Source organism: Bolinopsis microptera, chromosome 7 (assembly GCF_026151205.1).
Source record: "Bolinopsis microptera isolate Bmic1 chromosome 7, MBARI_Bmic_1.0, whole genome shotgun sequence".
Classification (NCBI taxonomy): domain Eukaryota; kingdom Metazoa; phylum Ctenophora; class Tentaculata; order Lobata; family Bolinopsidae; genus Bolinopsis; species Bolinopsis microptera.
The window spans coordinates 3,318,701-3,337,249 of NC_087078.1; the positions used below are offsets into that span (position 1 = coordinate 3,318,701).

Here is an 18,549-nt window from a genome sequence, read left to right on the forward strand (position 1 = left end):
AAAAGTTGATGAGGGATCCTATGGTGGTGGTGGTGAGGTTGGAGGGGAGGAGAGTGGGTTTTTGTTCGTAGGATGTGATGACTGTTTTAAGGGCCAGGCGCATGTCACAGGAGGTGTAGAGGCGAATAGGTGCTTGAAGTCTGAGGAGTCTTTAAGGCGTAGGGAATTCTGAGCTAGGGGTTTGAGGACTGTGGCAAGGACTTTGTGGAGCGCTTGAAGGGGAGTGTTGTAAAAACTAACTACGGGACGGATGGGTGCGCCAGGTTTATGGATCTTAGGTTGTCCGTAGAGTTGAGGCCATCTAGGGTGAAGGTTCTGCATCTTGTTGAGTTGGTCTGTGGTGATCTTTTTTGTCATTGTGAAGTTTCTTGAGGACTTTGTGCAGTTTGGAGGTGACGGATTGTGTGGGGTCTTTGTTCAAAAGGGTGTAGCTACCTGAGGTCAAGTGTTCATTAACTTTATTTATGTATAGTTCGTGGGTAAACACCACAGTGGCGTTGCCCTTATCGGCTGGGAGAAATTTTAATTCAGATTCCTTAGATTTTAATGATTTTATGTTTTGCTACTGACTTCCAGCATTAGATGCAAACGAAGACCGGTATTCAATTATCAAAAATGTATCCACTTATATCCAAGGAAACATATACATCATAGATGAACGCCTAAATTATAAAAAACTTAACTTAAAGGTTTTTGTCAAACTGCTATATTATTAGATTGTTACAAACGAACAGGAATTTCTCTTGTATAAACGGCAAACCCACCTATTACTCTCATAGTTTCCATTCTGTAATGAAAGCGTGGTCCCTAGGGAGTTGGTATGATGCAGGATAGACGCTCCTTACACACACGGCACTGCATTGGCTCTGCACAGTCACGTTTGCAGTGATGTGCGCTAATAGGAGCGTCAACCAATTTGTAAGTAGCCCTAACACAGTCATATGATAATAATTAGTTCATCATAAAACCTCTATGAATAAAACTGCGGACTAGAAATACCGCTTATACTGCTTATACTATAGAAGTCCCGATACAATCTTTGGTAGTCCTTTTTGATATTGGTTAATATACGTATTCGTTAATGTTAGCAAATAATTGGGAAAAGGGTTTTCGTCCTCTGAACTCGAGATCTTTCCTTCACGAGCCCGATAATAGTTAAGCTGAGAACTATATTGGCGAGAGAGACTGGTGCCACTCGATAAGCCGGTTAAAGCGTATAATAGCATCTATGACATTCAAGTACATTTTAAAGCAATTTGCCCTTGAGTATGATAATTATAACCAGTTTGATCTTGTTCAGCGTACTCGAAAACATAGGGTTACAAGGTTTTCGCTTCGATTTTCATCCATAAAAAATCCTTATATTTTCAATTCTCTGCCGGCCAGCTGTGTTTAATAGTAAATTAGATGACCCTTACACGCACCTAGCGTACACACCTTACACAAGTTACATAGCACCCTATTGGCTCTGCACAGTCACGTGTGCAGTGACGTGGGCTAATCAGAGAGACGCACTCTAAACGTGATCTCTCCTGCGATAACCATAACAAATTTCCTTCATTACGTCCATTGGACGCGCACAGTCACGTGCGGGCAGTCACGTGCAGCGTGACTGCCAATCAGATTTTGTTATTATTTTGAGTTGTCCGACTATTTTGAATCTATTTTGATTTGAACAGAGGTCCTTATTTTACTTCCTACTTGTGGGGCCAATTTTTGCTTGGGAAGCTAAGCTGTACCATTAAAGACAATTTAAATTAATTTATTTCAGTTTAATTCAAACAAACCTTGAGAGATTTAAATTTGGCATTAAACTCAACATGAGTTTTTAATTTTTTAGCTTGTTTTTTTGAAGAGATTTTTCGATCATTTCCATGTCTTGCGGATTATTCTGATATCGCTCGTAATTCTGGTTTCTATAAAATAACAGTAAGGAATGTACAAAAACAGCTTAAAAACTTTGTTGAAGTTACCTTTATGTTTTTGCGTGAGAGTTTCGTTCGGAGGAAGCCTACAAATTCCTAAGTAAACGTGTCCTTCTGTGAAAACCTGCGATGGTTTGGTCAGAGAGCTCAGATTGAGTGACCAATATTTCGAAGTACAGTATGTAGCAATTCGAGAACGGTGGAAGTTTCCAGTCCAAAGGCTATACCTTGACTTCGTTTGGAAATAGTTCAGTGATCTGAAAAACAATGAACATTTCCAATATGTATCATAAACTCACAGATTTGATTTTGTCGTTGATTTCCAGCAGACTCATATTACCAGTATTGATGCCGTTTATCGTGATCACATAGTCTCCGATTGATAACCCTGATTTGTGTGCGTACGAGTCTGAAACAGGCGGGATAATTAATTAATTAATTAATTAATTTAGAACCAGCTGACTAGGGTCTATGTATGCAGTAACGCCACGTTAAAATTATGCACTAGATATTTAGAGACTAAGAGACTTTTCAGATCATTACATTGTATGTTACACAAATATAAAAACTTTGTGTTTGACCGAGGCAGCAATCTTATGGAGTTAAACATACAATCGAGCTATTTCGGATACAGAATTGAAATTACCCGCTCAAGCTTACCTTTTTGTACGGCAGTAATGATGGGGTAGTTGGTGTCAGTTTCCTTGATGGTCACCCCAAACTCATTGCTCTTCTCTGACTTCTCTACCAGCAAAGTGAACTTGCCATCCTCCTCCGACCCTGGTCGTCCTGGCTTATCCTCGGACTCTGCTCGTGATCTGTTCCTCTTGCACTGAGATTGCTGGGTGATCACATGTTATATCACTATGTAATGCTAACTGTGATGGATATGTTTATTAAATTATCATTTAGGTGCATATCATGGTCGTAAGAGCACAACTATCAGATATATTTAAACTTATCAGCGACTAGGTCAGCTTTCTGTTCAATAAGATGTCCTTAGTATTATGTTGTGAAGATGTGTATTGTGTAGGGTAGGAAATCTTCAAAAAGCGATGTGAATGAAATTTTTAGAATATTTTGCTGCCCTCGTCTCATAACTTGCACGTAAACTGAATAACTTGCACCGTGCAAGTTGCACGTAAAGTCGGAAATTGGAGTTTAGGTCGAGGAAAATATTACGTTATTCCTAGTCCAATAATGCAGCTCAGCACAGTGAAGCAATGAATAAACTTGCAGCTGATCAGCGATAGATCCTTTTTGAAATGCGCTGAATTAACCGTTGAAAAACAGTCAAATGCACTTTGTCTCGATAAAAACTGTTTCCCTCAGGAATGGTTTGGTGTACACTGTACAGTAACTAGAGTAACTTAGTAACTATTGTAGATAATACCTCGCTTAGCACATGGAGTCAACTGCATTGATCAGTTAGCGCTAGGAAACTGCACACATTAGAAAGCGCTAGGAAACTGCACACATTAGAAAGCGCTAGGAAAGTGCGCACAACAGAAAGCGCTTGTCCGAGGGGCATAGAGATACCTGGATGCAAATAGAGCAATATCTCCGGTTTGGCCGTTCTATCAAACTCAACATGGTCGTGCTTACTGCTTACATAGCCTACGAATTGTTTGATAAGGACTTGATTACTATTTTTGGTTTGCCACATCTGCTTCTCTTTTCGGGACGATACTTTAGTTAACAGGTGACAAAATGAAAGATTTAATCAGGTTAAGATAAGAAATAAATTAAACTCAAATCATTTCAAAGAGTTTTAGTACAACACAGATAAGGAAGTATGTACAATCTAAAATATTGCTGAGTGGCTGGTAAGACTTATACAAAATTGTTAAAAATAATTCCAGATTGGTCCCAGTCAAATTGCCGGATTTTACTGGTACCGGGATTCCAAAAATAGGATGATCAGTGATCTGGGATACTCAACTAGGCTCTCCTACTTGAGTACATGAAGAATCTTACAACATAGTTATTAGTAAATTTAGAACTAATCGACATTTTATATTGTGAATAGAATAACATCCTTATGATAATACAAAGACAAAAGCTAAAACCGTCAAAAAAATGAATAATGAAACGCAAGAAATGGTTTAAATGAAAACTTACGATTCCAACGTTTTTCAGAAAGTATTCATCCATGATCTGTCATCATTCTTCAACACAATCAGTTCAATAGGATAATTGGCACACAATTAACAATTAACAATTAACAATTAACAATTAACAATTAACAACAGGGATATACATACAGGTGATAACGAAGGTACATAATATAATGATAGCTAAATTCGGCATTATGTTGTACTGACCGTATATTTTCTAAAAATAGACATAATGCCGAGTTGTTGTTTACTATGAATAGTCGGTAATAATGGGTTGAATAAACCGTGATATAAAATAAACAAACTAAAAGATAAGCACTAAAACTTCTTCGAGACAATCACTAATCAGTGTACAAAATAAATCACCCTAAAATAGATCAGAAATAATATGATATTGTACTACTGCAGTTTTTATAAAAGACTAACGAGCTCTTTATCTGTATCTAAGGTTCAGCAAACTGATAACGTGATAAGATAATTAGTATTAATCTATACCAGGGACGTAGCCAGGATTTTTCTTTGAGGGGGGCTGTCGGCGAGCGAAGCGAGCCGACGCGTCCAATCATGCTGCGCAGCGAGCGAAGCGAGCAAGCTGTGGCAGGGGTCTGGGGGTGCAGCCCCCAGCGGGGTCCAGGGGCGGAGCCCCTTGGCGGGGGCTAGGGGGGCGCAGCCCCCCGGAAATTTTTTGCGAAACAGGGTGTTTTAGACGACATTTGGCATTAAAGAAATTTGTAGGACAGCAATAAACTGGGATTGAAAAGAATCAAGTACTTACGTAAATTTGGTAACTTCACAACAGCAATCTGCATTCTCCAATCAGAATTTACGACTTACTCAGGCCTCATCGTCTTAAGATTTTTACATTTCCTACGGTCTAGGGGACACTATTGACTATAATTATAGAAGTCTTCTAGAATGTTTGCTTGGATTTAATGACATATATTTACTAATCCACAGTTCAAATCTTTGACTGACTGCAGTCATAAACACAGCCCAGTTACCAGGCGACCATGGGGACTAGGGGGCTTATCTTTTTTCTGGGGTTCGATTTTTTCCGGGGGGGGGGGGGGGGGGGGGGGGCTGCCGCCCCCCCTAGCCCCCCCCCCCCCCCTGGCTACGTGCCTGATCTATACTCTGTAAGTAGTGCGAAGAATGTGACAGTAAGTGGTCGAGCTGAAGACGATTTACACATGTATTTTGAAAGTTCCTGCTAAAACAAACTTTTCGTATCACTTATATGTTTTAAATAATCCCCCTCCAAGAGTAAATGGTCTATAACTGCATAAAATAAACCAACGAAAATATCAAGTACTCACGATCAACTGCACTCACCTGCAAGAAATAACCATGACAAAGAAGCAAAGTAAATTTATTCAAAGCCACACCAGGAATACATCTACCATGAGTTTTATTACCGCCTCCATAACCACAATCCACATGAACCAACCTTAACAGCGATTTTTCTACACACGACACACACGTTCAAAGCACAATCAGTTCGACTCGATACTAAAAAGTTCAAACGTTCACATTGTCCTTCAACCCACAAGATGACGCTTTGCAGAAAGTTAGTTAAAGGTATGTTGTTCGTGGGAGATATGCCATATTATGCCATATTAAGATAGTGCTCCTCTGTAGAAGGACACGGTGCCCACTGTAATCATGATAGACCCGTGGCGCCACGATAAATAGGCTGTGACACTCTGACTTACAGTTTTACTGGCTCGTAAGATACTGTAGAGGGGACTCCGTGAAAATGAGTTACAGGATGTCTTACTTTAAATAAGTCTAAACAATAAGCTACTGAAATATTGTATTACAGAGGACTGCAAAAGTTTCAGCTGATAAATGAGGTATAGTAGGCAGATGACGATAGATCGGGAGTTTGTAATTACCTGCGATATCAAAATAAATGGCTGAAATTTAAACTAATATAAAGACTCTGGTCAAAATTGCATCAATAAATCAGAAGTCTTGCAGTATATTAAATTCTTACACTTGGTTTAAATATCTTATTAAAGTCAGCAGAGGGCCGCCTGTGTGTATGGCTAATTCATATTTAATATCCATATAACTTAATACATATTTCATAAACGTTAAGTTGCTAATCTATCTACGATACATTTAAATATATCGAGCTTTATTATGTTAATCACACATCTCCATACAGCTCCGTGACACACATCTAAATATCTAAACGCGGAATTCTGTTCCAATATAATATATCTCCCAAGTAAATATTAATTCTAATCAACAAAAGTAAACCAATCATCGCACTAAGCTGCAGACACAGCACTATACAGTGTGATAATAAGACCAATAAAGATAGTACAATACTACTGTAGACAGCCTAGTGTAACACACAGTGTGCAGACAACGCTAGTTACATAACGGCTACATCCGGGATACGGCACACCACCAGCTGTACTCATACCATGTGACATTATTGATAAAACCTGAGTAAGCCGCTTTATAGCAGCCACTTATTGTTAAAAACTGAGTAGAGTAAGCCGCTAGAAAGCAGCCACTTATTGTTAAAAACTGAGTAGAGTAAGCCGCTAGAAAGCAGCCACTTATTGTTAAAAACTGAGTAGAGTAAGCCGCTAGAAAGCAGCCACTTGATGTAAAAGCGGCTGTCGTGAAGGGCGGCTATACTTTACTAGTAAGACAGACATTAAACGTAATTACAGAGAGCGAAGTTATATAAACTACTATTGGATCTAAAAATAAAGCTTCAGCCAAGGACGGTTAGATAACGGTTTAATGGGTGCATATTAAGGAAAAGTAGGGAGCTCTCATTCGAGCAAGAGAGTCTATAGCATGGTCCGCTGTCAGTCCAGTGCTCAGTGTAGCAATACAGTGACTGAGTGACATATCCGAGCAAGGGAGTTTATTATCGTATCTATCCGGAATATAAACTATACAGGTCCAAGTGCACACACGAGGGGTTAACATATAAATACTTAAGTAGAAATGAGTTTGAAATTTCTATCAACCATAGATGATCGTTCAAGGCGTGCAGTCACGTGACCACCGTTTAACATCATTTAGACGGGTCACGTAAAAATATCATTATAAAAGGTGCCTTTTCGTTTTAATACAAAGTTTATTTTTCATTTTTGCCTAGTGATCAATTTTGAAAATAATAATGACTGTTGAAGTTGAACATAGAAAATAATAGTAATAGTTAACAGTAATAATAGTAATAATAGTAATTAAGAGCAGGGTATCATTTTTCTCAGAGAAGGATAATTAAGAAATACATAATAGTAAGACGGTAAAATCATTACTAAATAATAAATTCTATCATGTTAATAATATCTAAAAAAACTTCGAAGCCTCCATTCACGGGATAGCCAGTTACCAGGCAACGCTCGCTCATGAGGAGGTAGATTTTCATTCATTTGTACTGATGTTGAATTGTGTTACTGTTACTGTTGCGTGTTTGCTGAATGCTTTACGAATATTAAACATAGCCGCATCCCATACTTCCTCCGACCTCGTCTCTATTTTAATTTCTGCATCTCTTTCAATGTCGGCAGATGACTGGTCATACTTCTTACTCAAATGTGGTGGTAGTTTTATAGCTAACACTTCTGTCCCTTTTAATAAACGATGTTCTTGGGTAGTGCGAGTATAGGATGTATTCGTTTCAAAAGAATCTCTTTTCTTGAGATAATTGATATACCCATTTGTATCTCGTATAATGAGTATAATGGAACTATAAGCCCTAGCTCGTGATGCGGTTATATACATTCGCGTCAATATCTGATCGATGACTGTCATCACATCGTATTCTATGTCATACTCAATTTTCAAATAGTAAGGCCACATTGCCCGTGAAAACTCTATGATCCCAATCACTGCTGGCCATTCCCTTGACATTGTGTCAGCATAGTCATAAACTTTGATGTCTTGCAATTTTAATTGGCTGATCACTTTTTCACAAACTTGTCTCCAATTAATAGCGTCTTTCACTTTATCTTCTTCAATGTCTTTAAACGACATATTAAGATGATGCATCTTCAACATATCGGATCCATTCAATGAAACTTTTTTGTCTTCATTCACAATAACAGCAGCTTGGCTAGTTGACAATTGTTTTAGTTCATCGGTCAAGTGTCCCTCAACTAAAGCGACTATTTTTTCTTGAGATGATTCATTGCTGAATATGATATTCAACTTTGGCTTTGGACCATGAATATGATGTCCATGTTTTTGACTGATTAGAAAGATGGGTGGTATGCGTTCTTCTTTTAGCTGTCTAAATCTCACTTGCTCCTCTTCAAGGTCGATTCTTAAACCACGAATTGAGTCCAGTATTCCTGCAATTTCGAAGCTGTTTCTCAAATTTGATGAGAGACTTGTGAGCGACTGCGTTCCTGTATGTTTCATTATAAAATTTATTTCTTTATCTTTTAAAAATAGTGTGTTGATAGTTTCGTCAAGATAACCATTCTGAAAAACATCATTACAAACCCAAAAGACCCTCTGAGAGCTGGAATTCAGATCCGAAGCCACCATCTTCATGATTTCTTCAGATGTTCGTCGTTTCATTCCAGCAACGAAGGCGTGAAAATCGTCAATGAAAATATGATTGTTTCTTTTCAGAACAGTGCTTAGCGAAGTTTTCTTTTCATTATCATCAACAACAAACAATTTATCGGAAATCTTCTCGTCTTCAAAATATCTAACAAAAACCTTTTGGTGCGACATATAAGACCTATACGAAATTGTTGTGGACAATGCCATGGCGGCTGTGCCAGAGTCACCAAGCGCCTTAACAAAACTATCTGCCGCAGACTTAGTTGCAACAAAAACGATGATCTTCTTCATCTTGTTGGTCTGTTTTGCGAGATCGATCACTTTTCCTAAGATAAGAATAGTTTTCCCAGAACCTGCCGGACCGTTAATGAATAATTTTTTTCGTTTATCGTTTAATATTTTTTGTTGTTCATCTGTGAGACATTCGATACCTAAGATTTTTCTAAAAGTCTCTGACGCATTAGACACAAAACTTGACGGCGGCTGTCGCGGTCTTCGACTGATTGAAGATTTTCTTAGGAGGTCATCTACTGCCAAAATGGTTTTACCAAAATCATAAGCTTCAACGTTGAATTCATTGTCACTTTTCATGCACCAGAGACCTAAAAGGATGTATTTAATCTCAGGGCTAACTTGGGCTCTGTTAAAATTGTTCCCTGCCAAAATTAAACTATCTAGGTTTTCCAGATCGTCTTTCGAAAGCAGAGTTCTCTTCTCATCGGGCGTGAGTGTGATTTGCTGTGAAAGTTCTTTCAGAAGATCTTTTCCAAGGGAAGCGAATATTGTGAACTGTAATATAGCTGGATTATTAGTGCCAGTTTTATTACAAATTCCCACAACTAACTCTTTAACTTGCTCACGCTGTTTCAAAGATTTCTTGTAAGTTCTTTTAAATGAGTTCTTTCCCGCACATTCTCCAGCTTTGACTTCGATAATGGCGACAAAATATTCCTGTATGATAAGGAAATCACACTCACCCTCCATCTGATTCCAACGTTTCCCACATTCGTGTTCAACAAATAGATCGTATTGTTGGTGGGTATACTCGAAACCATGGAGCACGATGAGCCCACGTTCCTGCTCTTCCAGTAATTTGTAAACAGTTACTTCAGCTTCGTATTCCTGCTGCTGTTTCAGCTCCTTCGCCTCCTTGTTGCTCAGTTCTCCATCCGGAAACTTGTCTGGAAATTTTGGAAGAGGTGCTTTAGGAAGCATGGTCGATAATTTGAATTTCTGCTTCACGCAATAAGTTATCGATGCTTGAGCACCAACATCTGCGATCTTTCTTCGCATATGCTCTTTGTCCATGTCACGTAATAGGTTTTCAGTCGCACAACTCAACCTACAACCGAAAAAGAAAAGGTCAAATTGGAGAAGATGGAAACAAAGCGATAGGTTAAGATATACAATAGTAAATAGTTGAACCAAAAAACGGTCAATTACACGACTTATAAGATACAAAGTGAATAAATCTTCGCCTTCATATCTACAATCAGAAAATTGTAATATCTGCAAAATCAAGATAATGAATATAAAACCCATAAATGCACTGTACAGTCCCCTATGAACAATGAACTAGATATTATACCTAAGCTGTGAAATGCCTTATAAGCTGCAGAGGGCATTATTTTACTGATCTCACAATTCACATGAGATCAGCGGGTCTTAGTTATTAGTGAGACTGTCCAAATTAGAAATATATGGATTTTCGATACGAAATCAATAAAACAAAGCATACAATACGATACAAAAGCAACAGCAAGAGACTTTACTAAGCGTGTGTTGAAATAGGGAACCACATTCTAAAAATGAAGGTGTAGGAAGTAAATACTTGCGTGATAATGACCGAGAATGATCGTGAGGTCATTTTTACGGCTCGGTATTATCCGAGTTACACTATAGTTGGTTAGAGCTTTCGCTGACGTTGAGGTGGAAAAAACAAGCCAATATCGAGTTTTGTAGCCACAATCGCCCCGGAATAAAGCAGTAAAGGATCACAAGATAGTTAAGTGTCATCAAACAAATGATACGACGTATTCCAGGGTGATCTGCTGAAGACTCAACTAGTTTCGGCCGAAATTAGTTGAGTCTTCAGCAGATCACCCTGGAATACGTCGTATCATTTGTTTGATGACACTTAACTATCTAGTTACACTATAGAGTATAGTTGAAAGAATGTGGCATAACATGCAATAACTTGACGTGTAATATATGGTGCGGGAGGCCGAGAGTGTTGCACGCAGTAATCGATATGCGTATTCGGTATTGGTAGTGTCGGGCAGGATCTGCAGCCACTCGAGATTTAATTAGGATACATAAACACAAACAGAAACTTGGGTGCTGGACAACAAAATGCAATTATACAGGTAGGATGACTGAATCAATGCCCTGATTGGTTGGAGACTACGTCTTATATCTTTATAAAGGACAGCAACCGAAGCGCTATGACGCAAGTTTCTTCGGTTTTAAGGAACGTCACTATAAGTATTCACTCAAAGTGATCATATCGTCATCCACCAACATGCTCGTTACCGCCTAATGAGTCTCATTATTGCTCGCTAGCGAATAGCTCCCGATGAGATTACTGATTGGGTGACGAAATCACTGATTAGGTGCCAAGATCACGTATCTGCAATATCACAAAAGGGTCATTACTTGGTTAAATTTCCTAGCTGAAAGCGTTCTCACTTTATGGTGACAATAGCAAAAAAGAGGGATTGGCGTGCCACACCCACTTTAATTAATTAAATTTGACGAAACTTTCAGGAAATCTAAGTTTGACCCATATCTATAATCTCTGAAATTTGTGAGTAATTCTAAGAAGAATTACGTGAGTAATTAAAGGGTTGCGTGTGGGCAGTTACTTTTGGGCACCCTGTAATATCGATTACTACCGCTGCATCGACTGTATTAATTGAGTGAGACAAATTTAATACGTAAGCACGTTAGTGAGCAGTTACCGCATAGAGAACCGCATAGATAACTGAGAATTATACAACCGTGAAACACCATTACATTACAGTTAAACCTCCAGCAGATATGCGATACCTACGAACTTACTAAGGGACAAGTCAGAGAGACAAGACGTCATACTCATGTAATTAAATGATGATAATATGTGTATTATAAAGTGTCAAAAATAACAAACAGTGTACATGATCATTCAACATTTAAGGATAGTGTAATAATTGGAAAGTTATAGCACGGTCTAAGTACTAGTGATGAATGAAAGGAAATAACTAATAAAAGTAGGAAATATCGCTTCGAAATTGAAAATAATCAATTATCAATGTGATAATGTAACATAAAGTCCTTGAACTAAAATGAAAAACGCAATTTAATGTACTGAAATGAACAATGCCTCGTAGTGAGTGGCACACTGTAACACTGTTACAATATAAATACAATTGCTTACCCTCCACTCCCCTCTTCATAATTTTAAGTTGCCTTTTACCCATTCTAAAATGTCTTGTTTTTTGGCTTTAATCCGTAAAAATGACTTTCCTTCATTAATCACTCATCCTCACACTTTACTGTTCAAGCGTATTTATTATTATTATATATTTTCAGTAAAGAAGATAAACTAGAAGAAATACCTAGTGCTCCAGTACATCACGTGAGCACTAACTTGCACCACCAGTTTGTAAACTTGGAGATTCAATAATTCGGAATTATTACGGGATCTTGTTAATTTGATCTATACCATTGTGACGGTGAGAAGGACGAATACTGAGTCTTGTTTAACACTTTCTCAGTATTTTTAACAGAGCTATAACAAGTGCTCTGAGTCCTGGATTTCGTTCTCACTCTACTAAGACTAATTAAATTAATGAGTTAAGCTAGCAATTTGGACCTGCCCCTGTAATATTAAGAACTAAGAATATAGAAAAATCCTTGCACCATTCACACACCCGTAAGAATTATAACACAGTTTTCAGTATGGGCCCAGATTTACACCACTACTGTAAATCTCATTGTCGTAAACTTGGCCTTTTTGCTAAGCACAGTAGACAAAAACACTTAGACTAGCCCAAGTGTGTAGACTAATTGTGGAGCCTGATCACTAAATCCTAAGGGTGCAGCAACACCTTTATAAGACTACCACTATAGCATTATCTTCACAACAGTTGCAATGAATCTTTTCAGCTACCTTCTACTCGGAGGTCTCCTTACGACAGTAACTTGTACGATATTCTACGCAAAGGCTGGAGCTGAAGATGGTGACGGATCCTGGTCAGCCCCCTTTGGAACGATCCAGGAGTGGTAACGAAGCAAGAGGTGGAGACGAGTGTCAGAATCAGGGAGGGAGTACCACGAGGACGGTTGAGATTAAAGGGGTTAGGGGATGGGCTATACGAAACCCACCCTTATAAGGGATACGGGGATGAGAGGCCACCTTCTTGATGGAACTGTGGAGATCAAGCCTAAACATGGTGACTGGAGATTATGGGGATATCTACTATGGTGAGATCGAGGAGACAATATGGCAGCTCTTCTACGATGATCAGATGATGACGAACGCTAGGTGGCCAAACGCAAAATGGTCAGATAAGACTGTATTCGACGGAACCAACATTGGGCAAAGACATCGAAGAACTCTGAAAAAGGAAAGATCATTAGCTTAACGATGACTTGAAAGACAGTGGTTTAAACATGACCGGAGCAATAGGAATCCTCAATATTGGATCATGGAATAGTTTCATGACTAAAATAGACCATCACACTCCGGGAAGCAACGAGTTCACATATACAGATACATTTGGAAAACTACGCTACCAAGTGGAAGCATTCTAAGTACTATTTGGAGGACAAACTGACCTTCTGGACGCTCCTGAAGAGTGGTTCTTCAACAAAGATACCAAGTACTCTACTTTAACCCTCCAGTCGGCGAAACCTTTACCGAGGTTACATCTTCCCGTGGGAAAGTTATGAGCTATGCGATGAAGATATCAGACAGCTACAATGTTGAAGTAAAGAATATTGACTTCTTTGGCACAACAGTAAAAGCAGCCGCCAACAAAGCAGCTAGAACCGGTATCAACTGGCTGAGATTTGATTCTCTTAACTTCAATTTCCCCTGCGCCTCAAAGCGTATGCTTCAAGAAGTGAGCCTATCAGAGTGCATGGTGGTAGATGGAACAGGAAATGAGGATGGAAAGATGTGGGTCAACAAACGAACCTATACATTCTTCAACAACACGTTCCATGGTGCAGACGGTAAAGCACTGGCCTACAGTGGGTCCCACATCACCTTGCAGAACAACCTGTTCGAATACAACGACTGGACTTCAACTAACAGTTTAGTGGGCGATGGAGGGCATGCTACCGTAGGATCACAGAGCATAAACGATGTCATGATCCGAAATACCCTTAGAAACAACGGGGACGGAGTTGGACTTCGACCGGGTAGAGAAAACGGAGTAGTGGCCTACAATGACGTCAGTGGTACCTGCTTTGGAATGCAGAGGTTGGACGGAACCGCAATACAGCTCGCTCAAAAGGCCCAAACAAACTCCACTGTTACCCACAACTGGGTACACGACTCCCCTAAATATGGCATTAGATTCGACGGCCAACCACCTGCTATCGGAACACACGGTACGGTGAAGAATAACGTTGCATTCAGGTTGGATGCTGGTGGCTTGCAACTTAAGGGCGACTATCACGAGGCGGACCACAACTTAGCGTTTGACACCCTGGACGGAACAGTACGGCAATTCCCTGCTGTTCTCTGTGTTTGTGGAGGCATGTCAGAGAGAACCCTGGTGAGATGAATGCTCACTCTGTGGCAACCAACAACTTGGCTGATATTGCGTCTGGAGGTAGGAAGTATAACTTTGAAACAGGTAAACCATTACGACCACCACAGACTTGGCCGCTACATGGAGAGATTGTAAAGAACAACAAGGTCACACCAGACCTCAAGCACCTGCTCCATGACCCAGATAACAGTGACTTCAGGGTCCTCCGAAAGTTCGCAGATTCGATGGGAGATATAGGACCGTACCGATACCAGGAGAAGATGACCGAATACTGGATACCAGGGAGAATCCTCTACAAGCCCTCATCTCCAGTCCCTCCAACCCACTCCACCACTGTTAACAGGGTTAACCGTGATGCCCTGATGTGGTTAAACGCCTGGAGCTGCTCCAAACACCACGTTTACTTCAGCTACGACAAGGAAATGGTCTCCAACGCAAGTGGGATAGAATCAGATTCCTATGTAGGAACAGCAGATGAAGGAGGCAATGTGGTGTACCTGGGCGAGGAGCTGGAGACGCAGGTTACTTACTACTGGAGGGTCGATGCTGTGAGGGAGGATGGTGTTGTGATCAGAGGTGATGTCTGGGATTTCACCACTTTTGGATACTAACAAGCGTGAAGCGTTGTGAATATTATTTGTTTTTGAGTTTTTGGGTGCAATGAGACTGTGGTTTTAACTTTTATTTTGTTTCTTGATTACGTATCAAATATACCTGTCTACCAAAACAAAACACTTGCCAGGAATTTAAAAATGCAAGATAAAATACTTGAAATTAATATAACAATGCGTGTCGTGGTTAAGTAAGTGTATATAATAATACAACAAACTAATTTATATAATACTCACGATATCACACAAGTCATCCCTGAAAAATTATCAGTTATTATTAAACTAAAAATATCCAAAAGTTTGGAAAATTACCAATCTCGCCGTTTTACTGTTTTAGAGTGGACTGAGATTGAGTAAGATTAAACAGTTTAGGCCTACTGTGAATATGAATGAACATCGTAGACACTTGACACAATTAAGTGATAACTTAGATAAAACAAGAATTTAAAAACGTTATGATACGACAGCGGGCTACACTGAACGTTTTACTTACTCAAATACTACGCTCTTCCTTCTCTCCTTATCAGGCTCCTGGTAGATAAGAGTTGGTTAATCATGGTAGATAAGAGTTCGTGAATCGTGTGAGACTTAAAAGTTGAAATCTATTTCTTAGAAAAGTTGAAGGGCCGTGGAATGTTAGAACTGGAATTTGAACCGTGGTGGTTTAAAAAACAAAAATCTCAGAGAACAGTTGTCTCTTTGTTGTTCAAATAAAACATTGACATCTGTATTATATTTTATTACCTTACTGACAATGAGTGGACTCAGTCATGAACGATCACTATGCTTAACAACTCTATAATGACCACAGTCTTCTCCAAGATTCACACTAAACCACCAACATGACAAGATTCACAGCAAAACAGAACGCTCACATCGAATAATCACACAGCCCATCTCTAGTGGTGATGATTATCTCTTGTTATAATATAACTTAAACCACACGTCGCTAACTCCGCGAGCTGCTGCCTGATATTGTGCGGTGAATGATTTATTGCTTGTTATGTCGTGTAAGGATCACGTGGTGATCATGTTATCCTCACGTGATATTCACGAAAAATCATTAAAACGAATCCGTTTTAAGAAAAAGTATTGAGTGCCAGATATTTCGGATACATCATTATTAACTTATTAAGTTGCATCAAAATAGCATCATGCACTCAAAATACAAGTTGTTTTGCAGTGTTGAATGGAAGTCACGTGATGGCCAAACAAGCCTCTCGTGTAGCCGGTAGAATGTGAAACTGCACTAAGTACTGCAGTATGCTTACTGCTTTAGCAGTGTGCAAGTGTGTACAAGCATGTAATCATTGATTGGAGTAGAATAACTGTGCAATGTTGTGCTCCAGAGTTAATGATGAACAGCGTGTGTGAGAACTTGTCCAAGGATCCAAATTTTAACAATTGGTCAGTATAAATTTTAAGAGAACATAACAAAATGAGAATGTAACAAATTTGCAACGATAATAACAGAAAACAACAATTTTCAAAACTCAGGATTAACAAACAAAGATGAAAAATACCTTATTATGATTAGTGCATTTCCTAGAGTACACCGTCTCTCCATTTCCGTTCGTCATCACGTGAGCATTCTCCAAACTCTCCATCTTCTTTTCAGCACCGTCTATCTCAACCTTCTCCACTATAGTCTGGTTGTGCTCTATGACAGAGAATATGGGGAGGTCCTTAGCTATACGGGATAGCCAGAACAGTGTTACTGCTATCTTATTGTTCCTTCGCTCCAGCTCCAAGTCGCTGAATTTATTTAGTACCTTATTTCATCTGATAAATTAATTTTTAAATTAATAAAAGGATTACCAATCAGCTTCTACTGTCGTGCGTCAAGCTAATACCTCCCTACCAGATACGGATTAGAATTTGGGCCTAATAAGGCTCCACATTAAACTCACTCATTCCCGAAGTAATTTTATATCATATGGTTCGAACAACATGTCTTCTTTTAACCCAACTCTTCGGCACCCATCCAAGAAAAACTGTACATTTTCCTGTAAATAATTTCAAACATTTCAAGTCTCGTAATGCAAAAAAACAAGAAACTGCTAAAACAGATTAAAAAAGAAAACAACTATAACTCAACTATGACTTATGAGTAACTAACTAAAAGTCAAAATTAGTGAACAAATTATCCTATTATGAACATTTTATAAGGATGACAGGAAAATTTCCTTCACTGTTTCGAATGAATTTTTTCTTCAATAACCTATTAATGAGTTCAATCATCAATGTAGATGGTACAAGACACGATTGAGGTATTTCCAAAAAAAGCTTTGATAAACGGAAAGAGATTTTGGAAGATTTTGATGCTATGAAAATTTTGAATATGTCCTACCAGTAGGACATTTTCAAATCTCAGCTTTCCGCGACCCAAATTTCACTGTTTTGACTGAATTTTTCTTGAATGACCATCTTACAAGGTCACTGAGGTGGTCACAAAACACCATTGAGGTACTTAAAGTTCTACTCCCAAAGAAAACTTTGAATAAACGGAAAATCATCAGAATATAAAAAGAGATTTTGGAAGATTTTTGAAGAGGAGCTTTTCTGCCATCCCCTTGACCGAAATTTCGAGGTTTTGACTGAAATTTTTACCACTGATTAATCAGTGAGGTCGGTGAAAGTGACACAAGTCGCCATCAAGGTACTGGAAGCAGTATATCCGGAGAAAACTTTGATGCTATAAAAAATTTTGAATATGTCCTAACAGTAGGACATTTTCAGATTTCCGCGACCCAAATTTCACATATTAGGCAGGATTGGCGATTAATTTTTGCAGGAATCAGATACTGGAAGCTGAATTTGTGGAGAAGCTTCAATGAAACTTTGCAAGGTAACTTGTTCACTTATTCTATTCACAGTATAATCACACTTAATATCAGTCTAGAAGCTTTACTCACAAGCCAGGTAATCGGATTTCTCCCTACGTTAACAAATGGGATGGTGTTTGGAATGACTTTGTTTATGATCCTGAAATTGATGAATTACCACTAAAATTGACGGTTCACCTCCATATGCAAATTGACTAATCGAATAATTTCATGATTTAAAAGAAAACTTGGAGATTAATCAATTATCAGTTAAGTTTGGTAGAGCAAGAGACGCGAAATCTCGAGGTTCTGGGATCATTCCCAGTTGTCCCTAGTTTTTCAGAGTTAATCATCACATATAGACAGCATGAGAGTAGGGCCTGGCCTCCGAAGTGATTTTAAATTTTCCCAATTTAAAGTTAGTGTTGACCCCCAGTGGGAAAAACGTGGGGCCCCCCACTGCCCTGGGGGGCCCGGGGGGGGGGGGGGGGGGGGGGGGGGGAAATTGTGGGATTAAATGTGGGACATTTTAATACTAGAAAAACCTATATGTTTTGCCTAGAAAAACACTTTTTTTGTTTTTTTCCCGGGCTTTATTTTTAAAATCACCTAAATTTGGGAAATTTTCGTTTTATTTTCCCGGGGGAGGGGGGGGGGGGGGGGGGGGGGCCAAAAAAAACCCTTTCCCCCTGGTTGAGGATTGTTTAAAATTTTACTTAAATTGAAAATTTAAATAGTTTATCCCCTGCTTTGAAAATGCGTCG

General features: G+C 39.0%; 1 protein-coding gene across 1 annotated transcript; it reads right to left on the bottom strand.

The window, feature by feature from the left end:
• Positions 1 to 301: 301 nt before the first annotated feature.
• On the bottom strand, positions 302 to 17,948 carry LOC134818155 (uncharacterized). Its single transcript, XM_063827587.1, has 9 exons — positions 17,876 to 17,948; positions 16,871 to 16,966; positions 16,484 to 16,715; positions 15,454 to 15,491; positions 15,198 to 15,216; positions 2,586 to 2,766; positions 2,225 to 2,334; positions 1,974 to 2,049; positions 302 to 435 (listed from the first exon to the last, which is right to left on the bottom strand). Exons 3-9 carry the CDS (start codon positions 16,565 to 16,567, stop codon positions 302 to 304), a joined length of 642 nt encoding a protein of 213 aa, XP_063683657.1. The 5' UTR covers positions 16,568 to 16,715; positions 16,871 to 16,966; positions 17,876 to 17,948.
• Positions 17,949 to 18,549: the final 601 nt, after the last annotated feature.